Source organism: Crocodylus siamensis, chromosome 2, assembly GCF_052110815.1.
Source record: "Crocodylus siamensis isolate JL-2025a chromosome 2, ASM5211081v1, whole genome shotgun sequence".
Lineage (NCBI taxonomy): Eukaryota > Metazoa > Chordata > Crocodylia > Crocodylidae > Crocodylus > Crocodylus siamensis.
The window spans coordinates 188,389,637-188,404,646 of NC_143396.1; the positions used below are offsets into that span (position 1 = coordinate 188,389,637).

At 42.4% G+C, this 15,010-nt stretch overlaps 1 protein-coding gene across 1 annotated transcript in view; it reads left to right on the top strand.

Moving 5' to 3' along the window:
* Window positions 1-844: 844 nt before the first annotated feature.
* RRAS2 (RAS related 2) overlaps window positions 845-15,010 on the top strand; it is an 87,122-nt gene continuing 72,956 nt past the window's right edge. The window contains exon 1 of the mRNA XM_090032631.1: window positions 845-1,192. Coding sequence (XP_089888757.1) covers window positions 1,064-1,192 — 129 coding nt within the window. The 5' untranslated portion in view covers window positions 845-1,063. The remainder of the gene's footprint in view (window positions 1,193-15,010) is intronic.

Genomic DNA, 15,010 nt, shown 5'->3' on the forward strand with positions numbered 1-15,010 from the left:
CGTGATTGGGCTCTGATCCCCCATCCTAAAATTGTGCATCCTGCCCTGAGTGTGTGGCATAGTATGAGGGGTGATTGGTAGGATCAGAGGATAGACCCCGTTGCGTCCTGAAGGGAACGTGTGCAGGGGGGGCGGTGTGAGGCCTACAAAGGGAGGTGTTCCTCCAAAGCGGGCTGTCATAAGGGCTTTTGAGGTTTTGCGTGCGTCACACATGTATATCACCACACTTCTATGCCTGGTGTATCTGACGGCATGGCTACTGTGGAGCTTGGGATGGTAATGGGGGGATGGAGAGAGAGAGAGAGACTGTGTATGTGTCCCTTGGGCCACCTATGGGCCTGGGATTAGGCTCCAAGTCCACCTGCGCAAGCCTACACCGCGCCAGTCCCTACTTCGGGGGACTCCCCACACGCCAGTTCTCACAGCTCCCCACCCCCAACGTCACCCGCCCCTTCATGAATATAAAATTTCATTAGCATGCCGACCAAGCCCCGCCCCTTGCGAATATTCCAGTGGGTTTAGCATGCCAGGAGGACCACGCCCCCTCATGAATACTTCACCTCATAAGCATTGCGGGGCCCCACCCCTCCTGAATATTCCATTTCATTAGCATGACTATTCCATCTTGCCGGGGTGGCCCCGTCCCCTCACGAAGATTCCATCTCATTAGCATACTGGGGAAGGGGGCGGTGGCGGCGGCAGCGGCAGCGTTTTCCCTCATTCGGTGTCAGTAGCGTCCGCACCCCCCTCTCCCGAACAGCCCAGTCGGTGTCGCATGCCGAGGAGGCCCCGCCCCCTCATGAATATTCCGCTTCATTCGCATGCAGAGGAGGGGCGGTGCGGCCCCGCCCCCCGACGGCCATTTGTAGCGGCCGCGGGGTCCCCAGCCGTACTCAGCCCGTGGCCGCCGCGGCTGAGGGGCGCGTTGGGCCAGCGCCTGCTCCCCTCCCCTCCCCCCGCGCGCCGCCAGCGCCAGTGGCCGCCGAGCCGCCCTCTTCCCTGCCCTGCCCCTCCCGCCCGGCGCAGCAGGCATCGGCGGGGCTGCGGCTCCCCCGGCGGGCGGATGCCGATGGCCGCGGGCTGCAGGGACGGGCCGGGGCCGGGGTCGGCGCCGGGGCAGGAGAAGTACCGCCTGGTGGTGGTAGGCGGCGGCGGCGTGGGCAAGTCGGCGCTCACCATCCAGTTCATCCAGGTGCGGGGCCGGGAGGGGTGACCTTGAGGCGGGGCTGGGGCACAGGGGGCTCCTTGGCATCCCGGCGGGGCCGGGCTCAGCGCCAGGGGCTCTCCGGCGCCCCGGGTTTCTGCCTCCCGGGAAGGAGCTGTGGTCTGGGTGGGCGCCTCCGGCCTTGCCGGGGTGGAAATGGGTGGAAAACCTTGAAAACGTACACACGCAAAAAAGAGAAAAGCAGCAGGCTGTGCAGGGCATAGGGGTGTTAGAGGGTGCTGGGCGTTGGGGCACTGTTTCTTCTGAGCTGCCTGGACACCAGCCTTTTTTCCCCGCAGGGAAACCCATGGGGTGATTTGTACTGGTCCTCAGTCCAGGCCATTTCTTTTTCAGGAGCTCCGGGTTAGGGAAGTCTTTCTTCTGTTGCTTTTTAGTGCTGGAAAAGTGGCAGAGGTGGTGTAACTGTTGCATATGACAGCAGCCCCTTGTTTTGCTGTTTTAATTTGCTCTTACCCTATCTCCCTCACCGCCCCCCAGCCATTTTGTTTTTAACATTTTTAAAAATCTTTCAGTAAGGCCAAATCTGTTCCAAATTCAACTGGGCAAAGCCCAAGGGGCAAGTCCCAAAATTCAGCTAAGTGGAACTTGGTGCTCATGTCGGTGTGGCTTTACCATGGGGCACGTATCCTCCCTCCCAGACTAGGAGGTCTGGGGATTCAGATACTGCCCAAAGCCAGGCTGGCCTCTTACCTCAGAGACCTTATGGTTTCAGATGCCTCCAGTCTCGCTTGGTTTTGGCCAAAAGGTGGAGAAGTTTTTGGCGCTCTGCTCCAGTCTCTTGTGTTTGTTTTCAGGTGTGACTGATAATGAACCAGCAAACTGGGGGCAGGGAAGGGAAAGAACTACAGAAGTTGAGTAATGTGACGGTGTTTTGATACCCTTTCTTTTTACCTTCTCTAGGCAGGTGTCTTGGATAGTTGTGCAAAAATTCCTGCCTTCTGGCACCTTTGCATGTGTTCATTAGCTACATTTAAAGAAAGATAGGGTGAGGTAACAGGCCTGCGCTACAGATTCAATGAGCATTTTCTGTGTAATCACTCCCCCCAGCCGGGAAGAGAGCGGCATTAGGTAACTGCCTGGGTGAGCTAGTGCTGCACAAAGCATCTGGTAACTTAGATGTTTTAGAGCCAGCTTATAGTTTTTAGTAACTCCTGATATTCTTGTTTGAGTCCTGTGTATGGGGGGGGGCTTTGGATGGTGGGGGGCATAGGAGCTGAAGTGTAATAATGAAATAATATAGATGTTTGATTCATCATCTAACCCAGTGGGGGTCAGCCTTTGTGGCAAGCGTGTTGTGAATTATCTTTGTGTTCTCTCTGCATGCCACTTTGACTCCCTTCCCCTGCCCGATTCACTGCTGTTTTCTGCCTTCTCTGCAGCTATGCTGCCTGTTGCCTCTTGGATCTGTGGTGTGCTACATACTGAAGCTGCCTCTGCCACTTGTGGCACGTTAGCTGCAGGTTGGCCACTCCTGATCTAGTCTCATGAAGTGGGTGTATTTGTTTTGGCTAACTGCTAAATCTCTTGTCTAGATGGTATTTTTGAGGGTTGCAAATCTTTCTGTGTAAAAGCCATGGAAGAGATGAGTGGCTAATCTATTCAGAGGTGGCAAGACTAGAATCATTATAATCTTCACTTGCTGCATTTATTGGGTTCATCTGTGCTTGTGGATGCAGATAATTGGTTTATCCCTGGATGAGTGAAGCTAAAGTTTGCAGATTATCATTTTGATTTAAATCTGGTATTGCCTACGTAGCCTTGGCTACTTGTTTGTTGGTAAAAGGGCATTGCCAGTGGGCACGTTTGATTTTATAATGTCTTATTGTTCAGTTCTAAGCATGGCGGTGGACAAAATTCAAGCACTGTTTCAGAAGTGCAGTGCATTGCAACAGTGTTTGAATTGGCTTGGGCCTTGGCTTTACTGCAGGAGCCAAAATCTGCTGTAACTCTTGGCTTCCATAGGATACCATAGGTAAAGCTGATGAGGAACAGACCTACACAACAGTATTTATTGAGATCTGGGTGTGGAGGATCCTTAGTGAGGAAAGGAAAGTAAAAGGAAAGACCACCCCATCTTGATATCATAGGATTTGACACAGACACATTAGCATTCTGCTTTTTGGACTTGGGTTCTGTCTTCTACTGCCACCAGTAGTTGTGGTAGCACCAGTAGCAGTATGATTTGCTGCTTATGGTCTGAGAAGAGGCTGTGAGGGGTCTGCGCGTTCTGTGTGTGCTGCTTGTTACATGTTTTTAATAGCTGCATGTTTAGGGACGTACTGAGTATTCACGCAGCACTGTCTTTCTCAGTAGCTGAGAAAACACAGTTCAGCAAGTGGTCTTAGCAGTCCAGGCTAAGTCTCCTGTATGTTTAAAAAGTTGTTTCCTTTGCAGCACCTCCAATCCCCTGCCTCTTACAAGGGCTGTCCAAATGAAAATCCCAGTTTTCAGGTTCTTTTCAATATAGTTTTTATAGTTAGAATAGAAAAGAACATAATCTTGCCTTCTCTGTTCTTGCAGAGAGCATCAGACTAGTCCTGTTTTTACGTGATGTTACGAAGACGGTTGTTTAGCAATATGATGGTTCTATTTTTGTGGCTGTTCTGTGGCAAATGACTAAAACTGTGTCAAAAATGAATATTACTAAATAAGTCTCTTGTCTGAAACTGTTTTGAAAACAGCAGTTTTATGCTGTCTCCTTCAAAGTTACTGAGTGCTGCAAGCATTGCATGCTTCACTTCAGAGTTTTATAGAATTAAGCAGTAAACTCAGTTGACAGTTGAATGTGGACCAATTCTAAGGCTACATTCACAGCAGTGATTTTAACTGAGTTTATATCCAGCTACACTTACTGGATATATAAGCCTTTTTTTAACCAGCCCTGTCCAGAAGTGTTTCAAACTGGTTAAGTATGAGCAGGGCCCCCAACCATCTTTGCTTGCTGGCTTTGGATGGGTTACATTTCTTCTGAGCTCTGGAAGTAGCACGTCCCAGAGAGAGAGAGAGAGAGAGAGAGAGAGAGAGAGAACGAGAACAAGAATGAATGTCTGGTTTTTTTTTTTATTTGTTTTCTGCTTGTGTTTTTTAATCGCAGTTCATGTACTCTGGATACTTTCCCTCTTGAGGCACTATGGGATAGCTGCCCAGAATTGTCCAGAGTAAACCACTGTAAACATGATGTGCATAAAACTTGTTTATAGCAAGGTGACTTTCTTATCTGTTATGAAAATATGGTTGAAGGTTGCTAGGGTAGACAGTGTTAGTGCTATTAACATTTAATTGTGTGACAACCTGTAAACTGACTGGAGGCTGATTTTTATTTCCCCCACCCCCCAGTAGAAAGACTTCCATGGCTTAATTGTATTGTTAAAATGTTGAATATAGTCTTGAGCATGAAATCAATTTCTGAAGCAATAGGGTGGATCTGATTTAAATCAAATCTATTTAAATCACTGGCCAGGAAGCCTTATTTGAATCATTTTTCTACCGAAAGTGCATTCTTGCTGTTTGATATCTTTTATTGATTTAATTTCTTGAAACTTTGCATTTTTAGAGACAGGTAAGGGCTTGACTGTGCGTACACAAACCTGTGGAGAGCCCATAGGGCTGATGGTTGGGTAATCACTAATCGGGTCTATTCTCTCTCATCTCCATATACTGCTGTTAACAAAGATGTTATCTCTGGAGAGACAAATCCACAGTTCGAGAACTGAAACTAAACATCACAGAGATGCTTAATGGGATTTTGTAGACTGCCCGCTGAGTCCCATTGGGTAGAGTGGTTTTCTTGAATTTTATCTGTAGAGGAGTCTTTGGGGAATCTTGTTAGATTGGGCCCCTAATATAGTCCATGGCCTGTTGTAACCTTTCAAGAAAAGTTTTATTAAATAGGTTACCTGGATATATTGTCTCAAATAGTATGTAGTTGGAAGTTTATAATCCCTGTTCCATGATGATGTCTTTGAGCTTTAACATATCTTAAATTAAAACTATATGTTGGGTTTTTTTTTTTAAAAAAAAAAAGCATCCTAACAACCGATTTTAAAAAACGGATTTAAATAGAGAAAAATCTGATTATTATTTTTATTTTTTTAGTGGTTGATTTCCATCTACCCTGTAAGTCAATATCTTGCTTTGTTATTTTTGTTAAATAAACTAATCCTAGTTCTTTCTCCCCAAAAAATGGGTGCAGGAGTAGAAGCTGATGTATTGATATCTCTAAGAGGCAAAAACTAAATAAGTTCCTTGTATAATTTGTTTAGTGTGTTCAAAATCTGTGCTTTGGTAACAGTCAACTGTACCCATTTAATTATATTTCTACTGTGGATCATTACATTCATTGGTTCAGAGAGTCTCTAGCTTGCTTCAGAATTCTAAAGTTGCTTTGAGTTTTGTAATAGATCCTAGATGCTGGTGGGTTCTCTCTCTTTTCCCCCCCCATCCCCCTTTTCTTTTTCTTTCCTTCCTTCCCCTATGTGCCCTCCCCCCCTCCCCCCATTGATATCTCATATTGTAGTAGTGCCAAAGATGGTTACTAAGGATCGTGCCCATGTTCTAGTAGGCACTACATACAAATAACAGAATGTCACTGACCCAAAAATCTTACAGTTTAATGAAGAGCCAAATTGCTCCCTAAATGATGACAGTCACATCACTTGAAGTGTACAATTGCGAGGAATAAAAATAAGACACTCTTTTCTCCATGACTCAGTACTAGGTATATCATACTTCTGCAAAGAATCATGCTCTCCTGTTTGTGTTAATGCTGCTACAGAACATTTTTAAGCTTGCGTTACTTTCCTTCAACTAAACTTTAGAGTACAAAATCATTTTTTTTTTTTTTTTTCCTCCAGTCGTACAGTTTTCTATAGACTTCCCCATTTACGTGCCTATTCTTTCTTGTACTTGGAATTGAAGTTGGGGTGTTCTGTTCCAGCAGTTGGAGTGGTATAGTGATGGGAGGCAGACAAGTTTCCTGGTGTGATCCTGTATACTGTGAGATTTTTGCATCAGTCTGCTTTATATCTTTGACAGATGAAAGAGAGTTAAGGCTCTTTTGGTACGGTGTGACTTTACTATGCTTGACAGTAGCAGTATTGAGCATGCTGTGCTGTTCCACGGAGGCTGTTTCCTAACGCAGAAACAGTGTACTGTGTTTGCATGGTGCTGCAGGTGGGATAGTTGGCTTGAGTCATTTGTTCTCGTTAGTTTACTTGAAATATCTCACAGGCATGGCTTCCGGTTTAATAGGCAACCTGCATGGGGCAGTATGGTATCCTTGGGGGTTCTACCTCCAGTTAGTTACTTTTACCATAACCTATTTACCATAGTTAGTTAAGGGGATAGAGAGAAGTGAAGCAATTGAAAGGGGTAACAGAACTGAGATAGTGAAGGCTTATTTTTAATTTCTCAGTTGAGGTAATATTTCCTTTTTTTGGTGGGGGGGGTCATGTTCAGTGCATGCCCTCCACCTTCTAGGAAGGAAAACTAGTAGCACTTGCTCTCACAATTGGCTAATGGGATGCGAGTAGCTCAATGAGTTGATTTCAGCTATTGTTTTTTAGGTATTATTGCAGAGCACAAGATCTGACTTGATCTTGGTAATTCTGTGCATTGCTTGCCTCATTCAGAACCTTTATTTCTTTTTCTTGTTTTGGGAGGAAAGGGGGTATAAACATATAATGGAAGTTGTTGAACTTGCTTGTGTTTTCTGCAGTTTTGTACAACCATGAAACTCTTAGAGATTAGTAAACCTAGCTAGAACAGCTTCTTTGCAACAACTTTCCACTTTTTTATGCTTGTCATAACAGTTTGCAGAATCTTTTTAGATTGATTGGACAGGTTAAAAGTTGGTTACATAGTCAAGTGAAACTGTGCAGTAATTCTGTCTTTTCCTCAGAAATTCAGTAAGTGGCTTATTGTGTTTTAGGGTCAAAAGCCACCAGCCAGTTTAATTTCAAAATTAGAGGGTAACTGAATAAACTTCAGTTTAGGAGGCTGAAGTAGATGGAAATAAGTGACTTATTTTTGTGGTGTGTTGTACAGTGTCCACAGCTGTTGCTACAATAACTTTTCTACAGCTGTCATGTATGGGCCTGTCGCAGAATACCCCACATTCCCTTTTTACTCAGCCCTTTGTAACATTTAGCTTTTTCTTGCTTAAAGGGATACAGTCTAGTTAATACTTAACATTACTTTCCACTCTATTTTATAGTTGACATTTGCTTGACTTGTATTTTTTCATGTCTAAACTGAGTAGTCTACATATAATATAGTTTCTTAATTGCAAATGAGTTGTAAAAATACTTCTAATACTGTACTAGAAATGCTTTACACTTTAATCCAGATTATTACAGATTCTAGTAGCATTTCTGAATTTAGTGATAATTACTACTTTGATTCCCCCCCCCCATTTAGAACATGTACATCTCCTATAACAAAAGCAGCCTTGCATATTGAGTAGACTAGTGATTTGCAAGAATTTGTGTGTCACTAAATCCTTGATGTCATTGATTGGATGCAACTGTAGCTGCTTTGAGTTTTTAATTTGTTCAACACCATTAACTTTAAAAAAAAAAAAAAAAAGCAAAAAATGAGTTGTAGGGAATTGAAAGTGATAGCATTTAACATTACTTAACTTTAACTTCTAGTCTGGAAAAATTCCTGTAAAAATGACAGCTTGGGGTCCTGTGTACTTTATTCTCTTGTATCAGTTTGGCTTGGTTTACAAATGAGAGATTATTCCAACTGTCAGAGCTGTTAAATCAAGCTGTGTTCTTTTTGTGTCTTACATAATTGCCAAGTAAGAAAGGCCCAGTATTTGGAATTCAGTATTTGAAACTGAGCTGACTTTCTTTTTTGTTGAGCAAAACCGGTGCATACTTGTATATGGCTTTATTGGCTCCTCTGTCCTTATAGTAGTAAAATGTTATCTGTAAAACAAGCATATATGACTTGTATATGGATAGTGAGTCAGTGTTAAGAGGACATTTGTTTTTATACCACTGTTCCCTGGAGAATGTTTATTTTTTACCGTGTAAGGGGAGTTGTCCAATAGCCATATCTGAGATCAAAGCTGCTCTTGAACAAGGTAACTTTTTGCTGAATCCATGTGGAAGTTCTGTGTTGAAGTTGAGAAGGCGATGCAGTTGTTTTTTGCTTGTTTGCTTGCTTGTTCATTTGTTTTCACCCTGCCTACAGAACAGTTAACCATCATGAGCTCTCAAAACATGTAGTAAAGTGGTTAATGATCCATGCAATAGAAGCATAAATGCCTCTCTACATTCTGGTCACTTTGTTAGCATTGCTCACTACTAAGAGCAAGTTATTCAGATGGACCAGATGCCATAAATTCCCAGGTTATGGTTTTGTGTATAGGTTGCCAGTTCTGGCATATTTCTTGCATTTTCATGCACAAAATAAGGACTTTGCTTCAGTACAAAGCACCCTGCTGTGTTGATATAAGTTATAACTCTGTAGAAAATGGGATTTTATGTAAACATAGGAGTGTTTTGCCTTAACAGGTGGTGAAATAAAAAAGATTTCCTAATAAGGTTGATGCTACAACCACTTGGAATTGTTGGTTGTAGACTGTTTCAACTTTTGGCTTCAGCTCTTTGTTTGTTGGCTCATTACCATCCAAAAGTGTTTGGTACTTAGTCCAGCCTAACTATATATCCAGAGCTTTTGAGTTGCGTCCCGGTGTGTGTGCGCAGTTGGGAGGACCTAATCTCTTTCTTAGCAGACTCTCCCAGAAGGGAAAAGGACTTTGCACTAGTGGTCTGATGTTTGTATGCAGCAGTTGAAGTTATCGTATAATTTGCCAAATATATACTCTAATATATAAATGGAATCCATGTGTAGCAGTATATTCTTACAGTTGTGCCAGGCAGCTGCTTCAGGGAGCTGTCTGGCATTGTGGAGAAGGTGCCACAAAGCAGTATAACAGTTACTTAAATGGAGAGAGTCCTATGTGGATTGGGTTTGCTTGCCTATGTAAAATGATTAGGCAGATGTTCATGCATTTGTCTGTCAGTCTTCCTGATGTCACAAGTTGATTAGGTAATAGTTAACACAAATACATCTCTGTGTATGTGTATTAAAAACATAGGGTGGAATTTAGACCCATTTATCTTCCTCAATTGAGCAGAAGTGGTACGGAAGCCTTAAGTCTGCTCCTTCCACAAAGATGCATTTCACTTGCTTTGAAATGAATAGTTCTGTAATGCTTCTGGGGAGTGGAGGGGGTGATTTCTACATTCATTTGGAAGCACATAACAGCTTTGAGGCAACTAGCAATGTCTTGTCAGAGGGCACTATTGGGATTTTAACACAATACATCAGCTGGAAACAGGAGCTGTCACCATACAAACCTGATGCCCACCCACCAAATGCCCACCAAGTGCTCCACAGATCATTGCTGATCAACAAACCACTGTCTGAGAACCAGTGAGCTGCTGCTGTAGCAGAAAAGACTTTTGGTAACTGACTTACTTCTTTTAACGGTTAGAAAAATAAGTATATTATGGCTCCCAATATACTGATAAACCTAATGCAGGCAGGAGTGCTTGCTTCTGCCAGTTGCTTCCAGGTGTGGCTTGGTACATCCCTCTTGCAAACAGAAGCACATGGGACACTTGTGCCGTGGTGTGTTGGTGCAGCACCTTCCTGACAAAGAAGGTAGGCTGTAACTTCAGAACAGTGGTTCTCAACTGGGGTGTTGCCAGATTCAGAAAAGCTATGGAGGAGTGCCTGGAGTTCTGTCTGGCTTTGACTTTGAAAGGCAGACATCAAAGCTCAAGTCTGACAGGGTGTTAAGATCTTGTTTTTTCTTGAGCTTATAGAGTAATACCTGTCGCTAGTTTCAATGGAAGCACTCTTGTTGAAATAAGCACTGGCTGCTTCATTGAAGGAAATGTAATGTTGATGCTTTTTTATTAGGCAACTTTTTTTTTCAGATGAACCTGAAACAAGTTAATGTATGAACTATTTTTTTTTCCTTTCCTTTCCTTGAGAGCAGGCAGGCAGGCAATCTTTCCCAGGCAACTTGGTACTTATTCAAATGGGGTTTTTTGTTTGTTTTTTTGTTGTTGTTTTTAGCAGTAATTTCTTTGCTTGTGATTGTACTTCGCCACAGCCTTGGGCCCTTGTGCTTAAAGAAAAGTAGGAAATGGCCACTTTTTCATTTCTGGTTGGTTTTACACATTTGGTTTAGTGAAGCAGTGACTTATCTTCAAAGTTGCATTCCAAACACATATGTAACTCTTAAACTGAATATCTTGAGACCTTATTAATGCAGGTTCCATAGTACTGTACAAATGAGGCAGTCTGTGTCTCAAAGAACTGTCAGTCTAAATTAGACATAACACAAAAGGGGAGACAAGTTGTAAAAAGATTAGAATGTGGGAAGAGAAGACAAGAGTTATGGTAGGAACATTATGCTGACTTGTCTGGCTGAGAGTGCCACTGCTTGTGTTCTCTTGTTTAAAATACTAAGGGGATGTAGTGCCTGTGAGTATATACGCATTTTGGCAGTTACAAGGTTGTAAATCTATTTGACCTTGAAAACCAAGATCTTCCCTTGTCATCGTGGGTAGTCACTCTTAACACTTCCATTTTAAGAGTAGGGATATATATTTTGACCTTGAGTAAAATAATCTGTCCTGACCACTCTTGTTTTCTAAGCATTTCCCCCACCCCTTAATTCTTCCTTGCACCTCACCTGTATCTGGAGTTCAGCATTGGTGCAGGAATGAATCTTAATACTTTGGTAGAGAAGACAAATGCAAGAGCACTAGTTTTCCATTTGTATAACTGGCAGTAGAGAGTAAATAACCAAAATATCTTAAGTAAAGATCTTTTTCTTGCTCTCCATTTGAAGGTCGTATCATACTTCAGTACCAAACTTGCATGCAGAAATAAATCTCTGAAATGTGAGTTGAACTCTATAGTTGGAATACTAAATGTGGTCTGTGCATTGCTGTTTCTAATTTTGCTGAAAGTGTAGCCTAAAATGACACTGTCTTGTATTATTAGAAGTGAAATGCTGAAGGAAATACAGTGCACACTTAATTCTTTAGGATATACTGCCTGGAAAAACTATGCCCATATCCCTTTTAAAAATATTTTCTATTCCTAATAGAAATCTTGGAGGAGCCAAGTGGTGCAGTAACTGCATGCATTGCAGTTCCCTCTGAAGAGCATTTAACACTTGGCAACTTCTGCATGTAGTCATGCCCTCCTTGTGCAAGAAATGCTTTGGAAGGACTTAATATGGAAGCTCTCTAGCTATTTCACAAGATTAGTGATCACTTGCACTCCTGCCTTTTCATGCCTAAGATTGGTGGTCTGCAAGTCGTAACACTGATAGAAATGGTTAATATCTCACAAAAACAAATGTATATAGTTTACACTGTTTGTATTACCATAGTACTCCTAAGTAGTAGCTATAGACCAAGGCACCATTTTACCAGATGTACACTGAACAAAGAGCTTGCACTGCAAGATAGGATTCTTTTTTACTCCCCTTCATATCTATGAGATGATATAGATCAGCATGATAGGCTGTGGTGTAGCATGCTGGGCTTCTGACCACTTTCAAGTTTGCTAGCATTATGGCAGAAGCTTTTAAGAGGTAGATTTCTGGATGCTTAGTGGAGCAACAGTGGGTAATATACAAAGTGGTGATGGTGATTGATATCATGTAGAGATCTTACTCAAATTTATAAAATGTAGATACAGCCTCCATTATAAGGAGGGCCTAGAAAAAGGTCCAGTTCTATCATGACATTCAGGTTTCTGGCTTGCTGGGATGGTGGCATTGTGTACAGCACTGGGGAAAGAACATGGCAGTTCTGATGGTAGACTGATCCAAAATGGGAGTTGACTTGGTTATGTCCCTCTGTCCTCCCTTTAGTGTTAAGGTATCAATAAGCTATGAAGGGCCTTGAAAGTATACACAAGTTACTTTGTTTCTCATGATGGAAAATTGAATTGGTAGAGGGGATACAAAAAAGGGTGACATTCTGAACCAATATGAATGGAGCCAGATTCTATTTCTCAAGGGGGAAGGAGGATTTTTACAGTAGTTGCATCTGGGTAAGATGATTTCAGCTACATAGATGCACTAGGAAGGCCCTATTTCGGAGATGTTACAAAGGAATGCTTGTTACTTTCTCTAAGGTCTCAATTGCTGCAAATTATGAGTAGGAACCTACTTAATTTACAGTTTTGTGGAAGCTGTGAAATCAAGTACAACAACAACAACAAAAACACTTAAAATGCTGGCTCCCCAGTGAGAGCCAGCAGTCCTCACTGCAGGGAGGAGAAGGTGTTGGCTGGTGGGGCAGTACAAAGGGCAGTAGACAAGACAATTGCTGCCCCCTTGTCCTTCTCCTGTCAGGGCCTCTCCACCAATCAGTGCCAAGGGGTGGGGCTGCAGCCATGCAAAGGACAGCCACCAATTGAGATGGTGGCTGCCCCCTTGTCTCATCTCATCTCTCTTCCCCTGCCTGGGGCCTCTGCCAATCAGTGGTAAGGGGTGGGGCTGCATGAAGGACAGTCAGCAGTAAAGATGGTTGCTGTCTCCTCCCCCCCAGGGCCTCTCTCCTACTTTGTAGTGGCCATGCCCCTTGCTACTAAGTGACCACAGAATGAGAACTTTATGTTGTGATCAACCTGTGAAAACTGGTAAGCTGCCACTGTGATTTAGGTAGACCCCTAATTATGAGTATGGAAAACTAGCTGCTACCAAAGATGGACCTTTGCATCCACCTTTTCAATAGTCCAGCTGGAAAGGACTCTACTAAGCTGAATGCAGGAGCATGGTGGTTTTGTTTTTAAAAATAAAAAAAAAAATCCAGGAGAGTTCTTTAGTTGTTAAGAATCGCAGTTTAGGTACCAATAACATCCATAATTGTCACATGATTGTCTCCAGGGCCTGCAGTTGTTACTAGAAGCACTAATCACTGGCGGTAAAGTGATAGTTCCTTTGGAGCCTTCTTTTAGACTTATAAGGAAATCCTTGTTGCCTTATGCAATGCTACTTAAATGTTAAACGTTCTTCAGCTCCAGCAATTATGTATTTTGTAGATCTCCAGAAAGTGAGAATGGATATTGTAATTTTACTATACAGAAGGCTGGAAACCTGCCACTAAACCTGAATGTGCTTTGCTTAATGTAGGTCAGAAGATGTTGGATTTCATACAAAGATTTACTGTTCAACTTAACATCTGCAGACAGGAGAAGTGGCTTTATAAAATATTTTCTGCTAATATCTTCACTTCCAGCAAGATCTATGGAAGGTGATGTCTTGTGTTTAATACCATTAGTGGTATTCCTGGAATCATCCTTCTTTTTAGGAAAGCCTTTTTATACTTTGCTTGCCTTGTGAACATGAAATTCCTAATGTGGTATGCTTATACATGTGCTACCAGATAAATTGCTGGAGGTGATGGAATCTGTCAGAGTTTATCAAACTTGATATGGATCATACCAGCCTTTCCTTCCATAGATTACACTTTCACAATTTTTTTACTTTGACCCTCAGGGAATGGCAAGAATGTTTTTAATGGTACAATATTTAGAGTAAACAGCATGAATCTCTAGTCTTGTTTACTGGCACACAAATAAAAGGTTGTGCATTATTTTTCTGGAATTCAGCTACAGGGGATGACATTTCCTTTTTATATGAAGAAGCCTTCTGAGTGATGATGTCTTCCCTGGGAATAGAAATTCCTACCTTAATGGGTTTGATGCTGAAGTGCTGAACCCTTTCCAGTAGGGATAGTGGGATGTTCAGCAGGCTCTGTGGGTGTGTACACAAGGTCTCCTATCATCCCAACAACTTTTACTTGGTTAATGCTACTTTTTCCTCTCCAAACCAGCATATGGAAGCCTTCAATATGTAAATTGTGATTTGGAAGGTCATTTTTCTGCTATATGTCAGATGGTATCCAAGTTCCTGAACAGTTGAATGTTCCCAGTTTTGTTTCCTGAGACTCTAACTAATTAGATCTGTGTGTGCTTGCGCAAAACATCTGTTTTCATGTTGGCTGTTTATGAAGTCTTTCTAACTATTGCTTAGTAGGATTGTCACTGGAGGGTCATGTCCTGTGCTCCTTCAGAAGGCTAGATTTTTCACCTTTTGTAGTCTAATGAAATCGGAGAAACAGAAGCTCATTCAATCACTTGTCAGCAATGAGAGCAGCTGTCAGGTTAGTTGCACAACACTAATTTTACCAAATAACTATGATATTGTAGCTCATTACCTATTTGTCTTCCGATTCTAAAGCCTACTAAGTACCCATCACAAAGCATGAAATACAAAATACAAATATGGATTAGAACATGTTGTGCCTTGGGTAGTATACCTAGAAATTCAGCAATTCAGGCTATGCGTTATTCAGCTCCACACCATGGAAAGAAATATCTGAAATGTTGAGGTTTGACTACAAAGCCATATTTGAACAATGAGTCCAAAAGATTGCCCTCTATTTATTTCTTGAACACTGGAGTTAAGTCAGCCAAGGATATGCTTATTCAAGGCAAAAGTCCCAAACAGCTGGACTGGTAGCGTGTTTTTGCAGGCTAGAATGTGGGTGTTCAAGGTAACTCTTCAGTTTGTGAAATGTGACTCATCTATCCTGACTCTTCCCTTCCTACATTAAGGTAAATGTCTTCTGTTTTCCTAATGGACTGGCTAATGGGAAGAAGGGAGGAATCAAATTCCATGTTCCTGGCTCAAATGCTATCTGGGTATATTGTGGATGTACCAGTGGCTTGTGG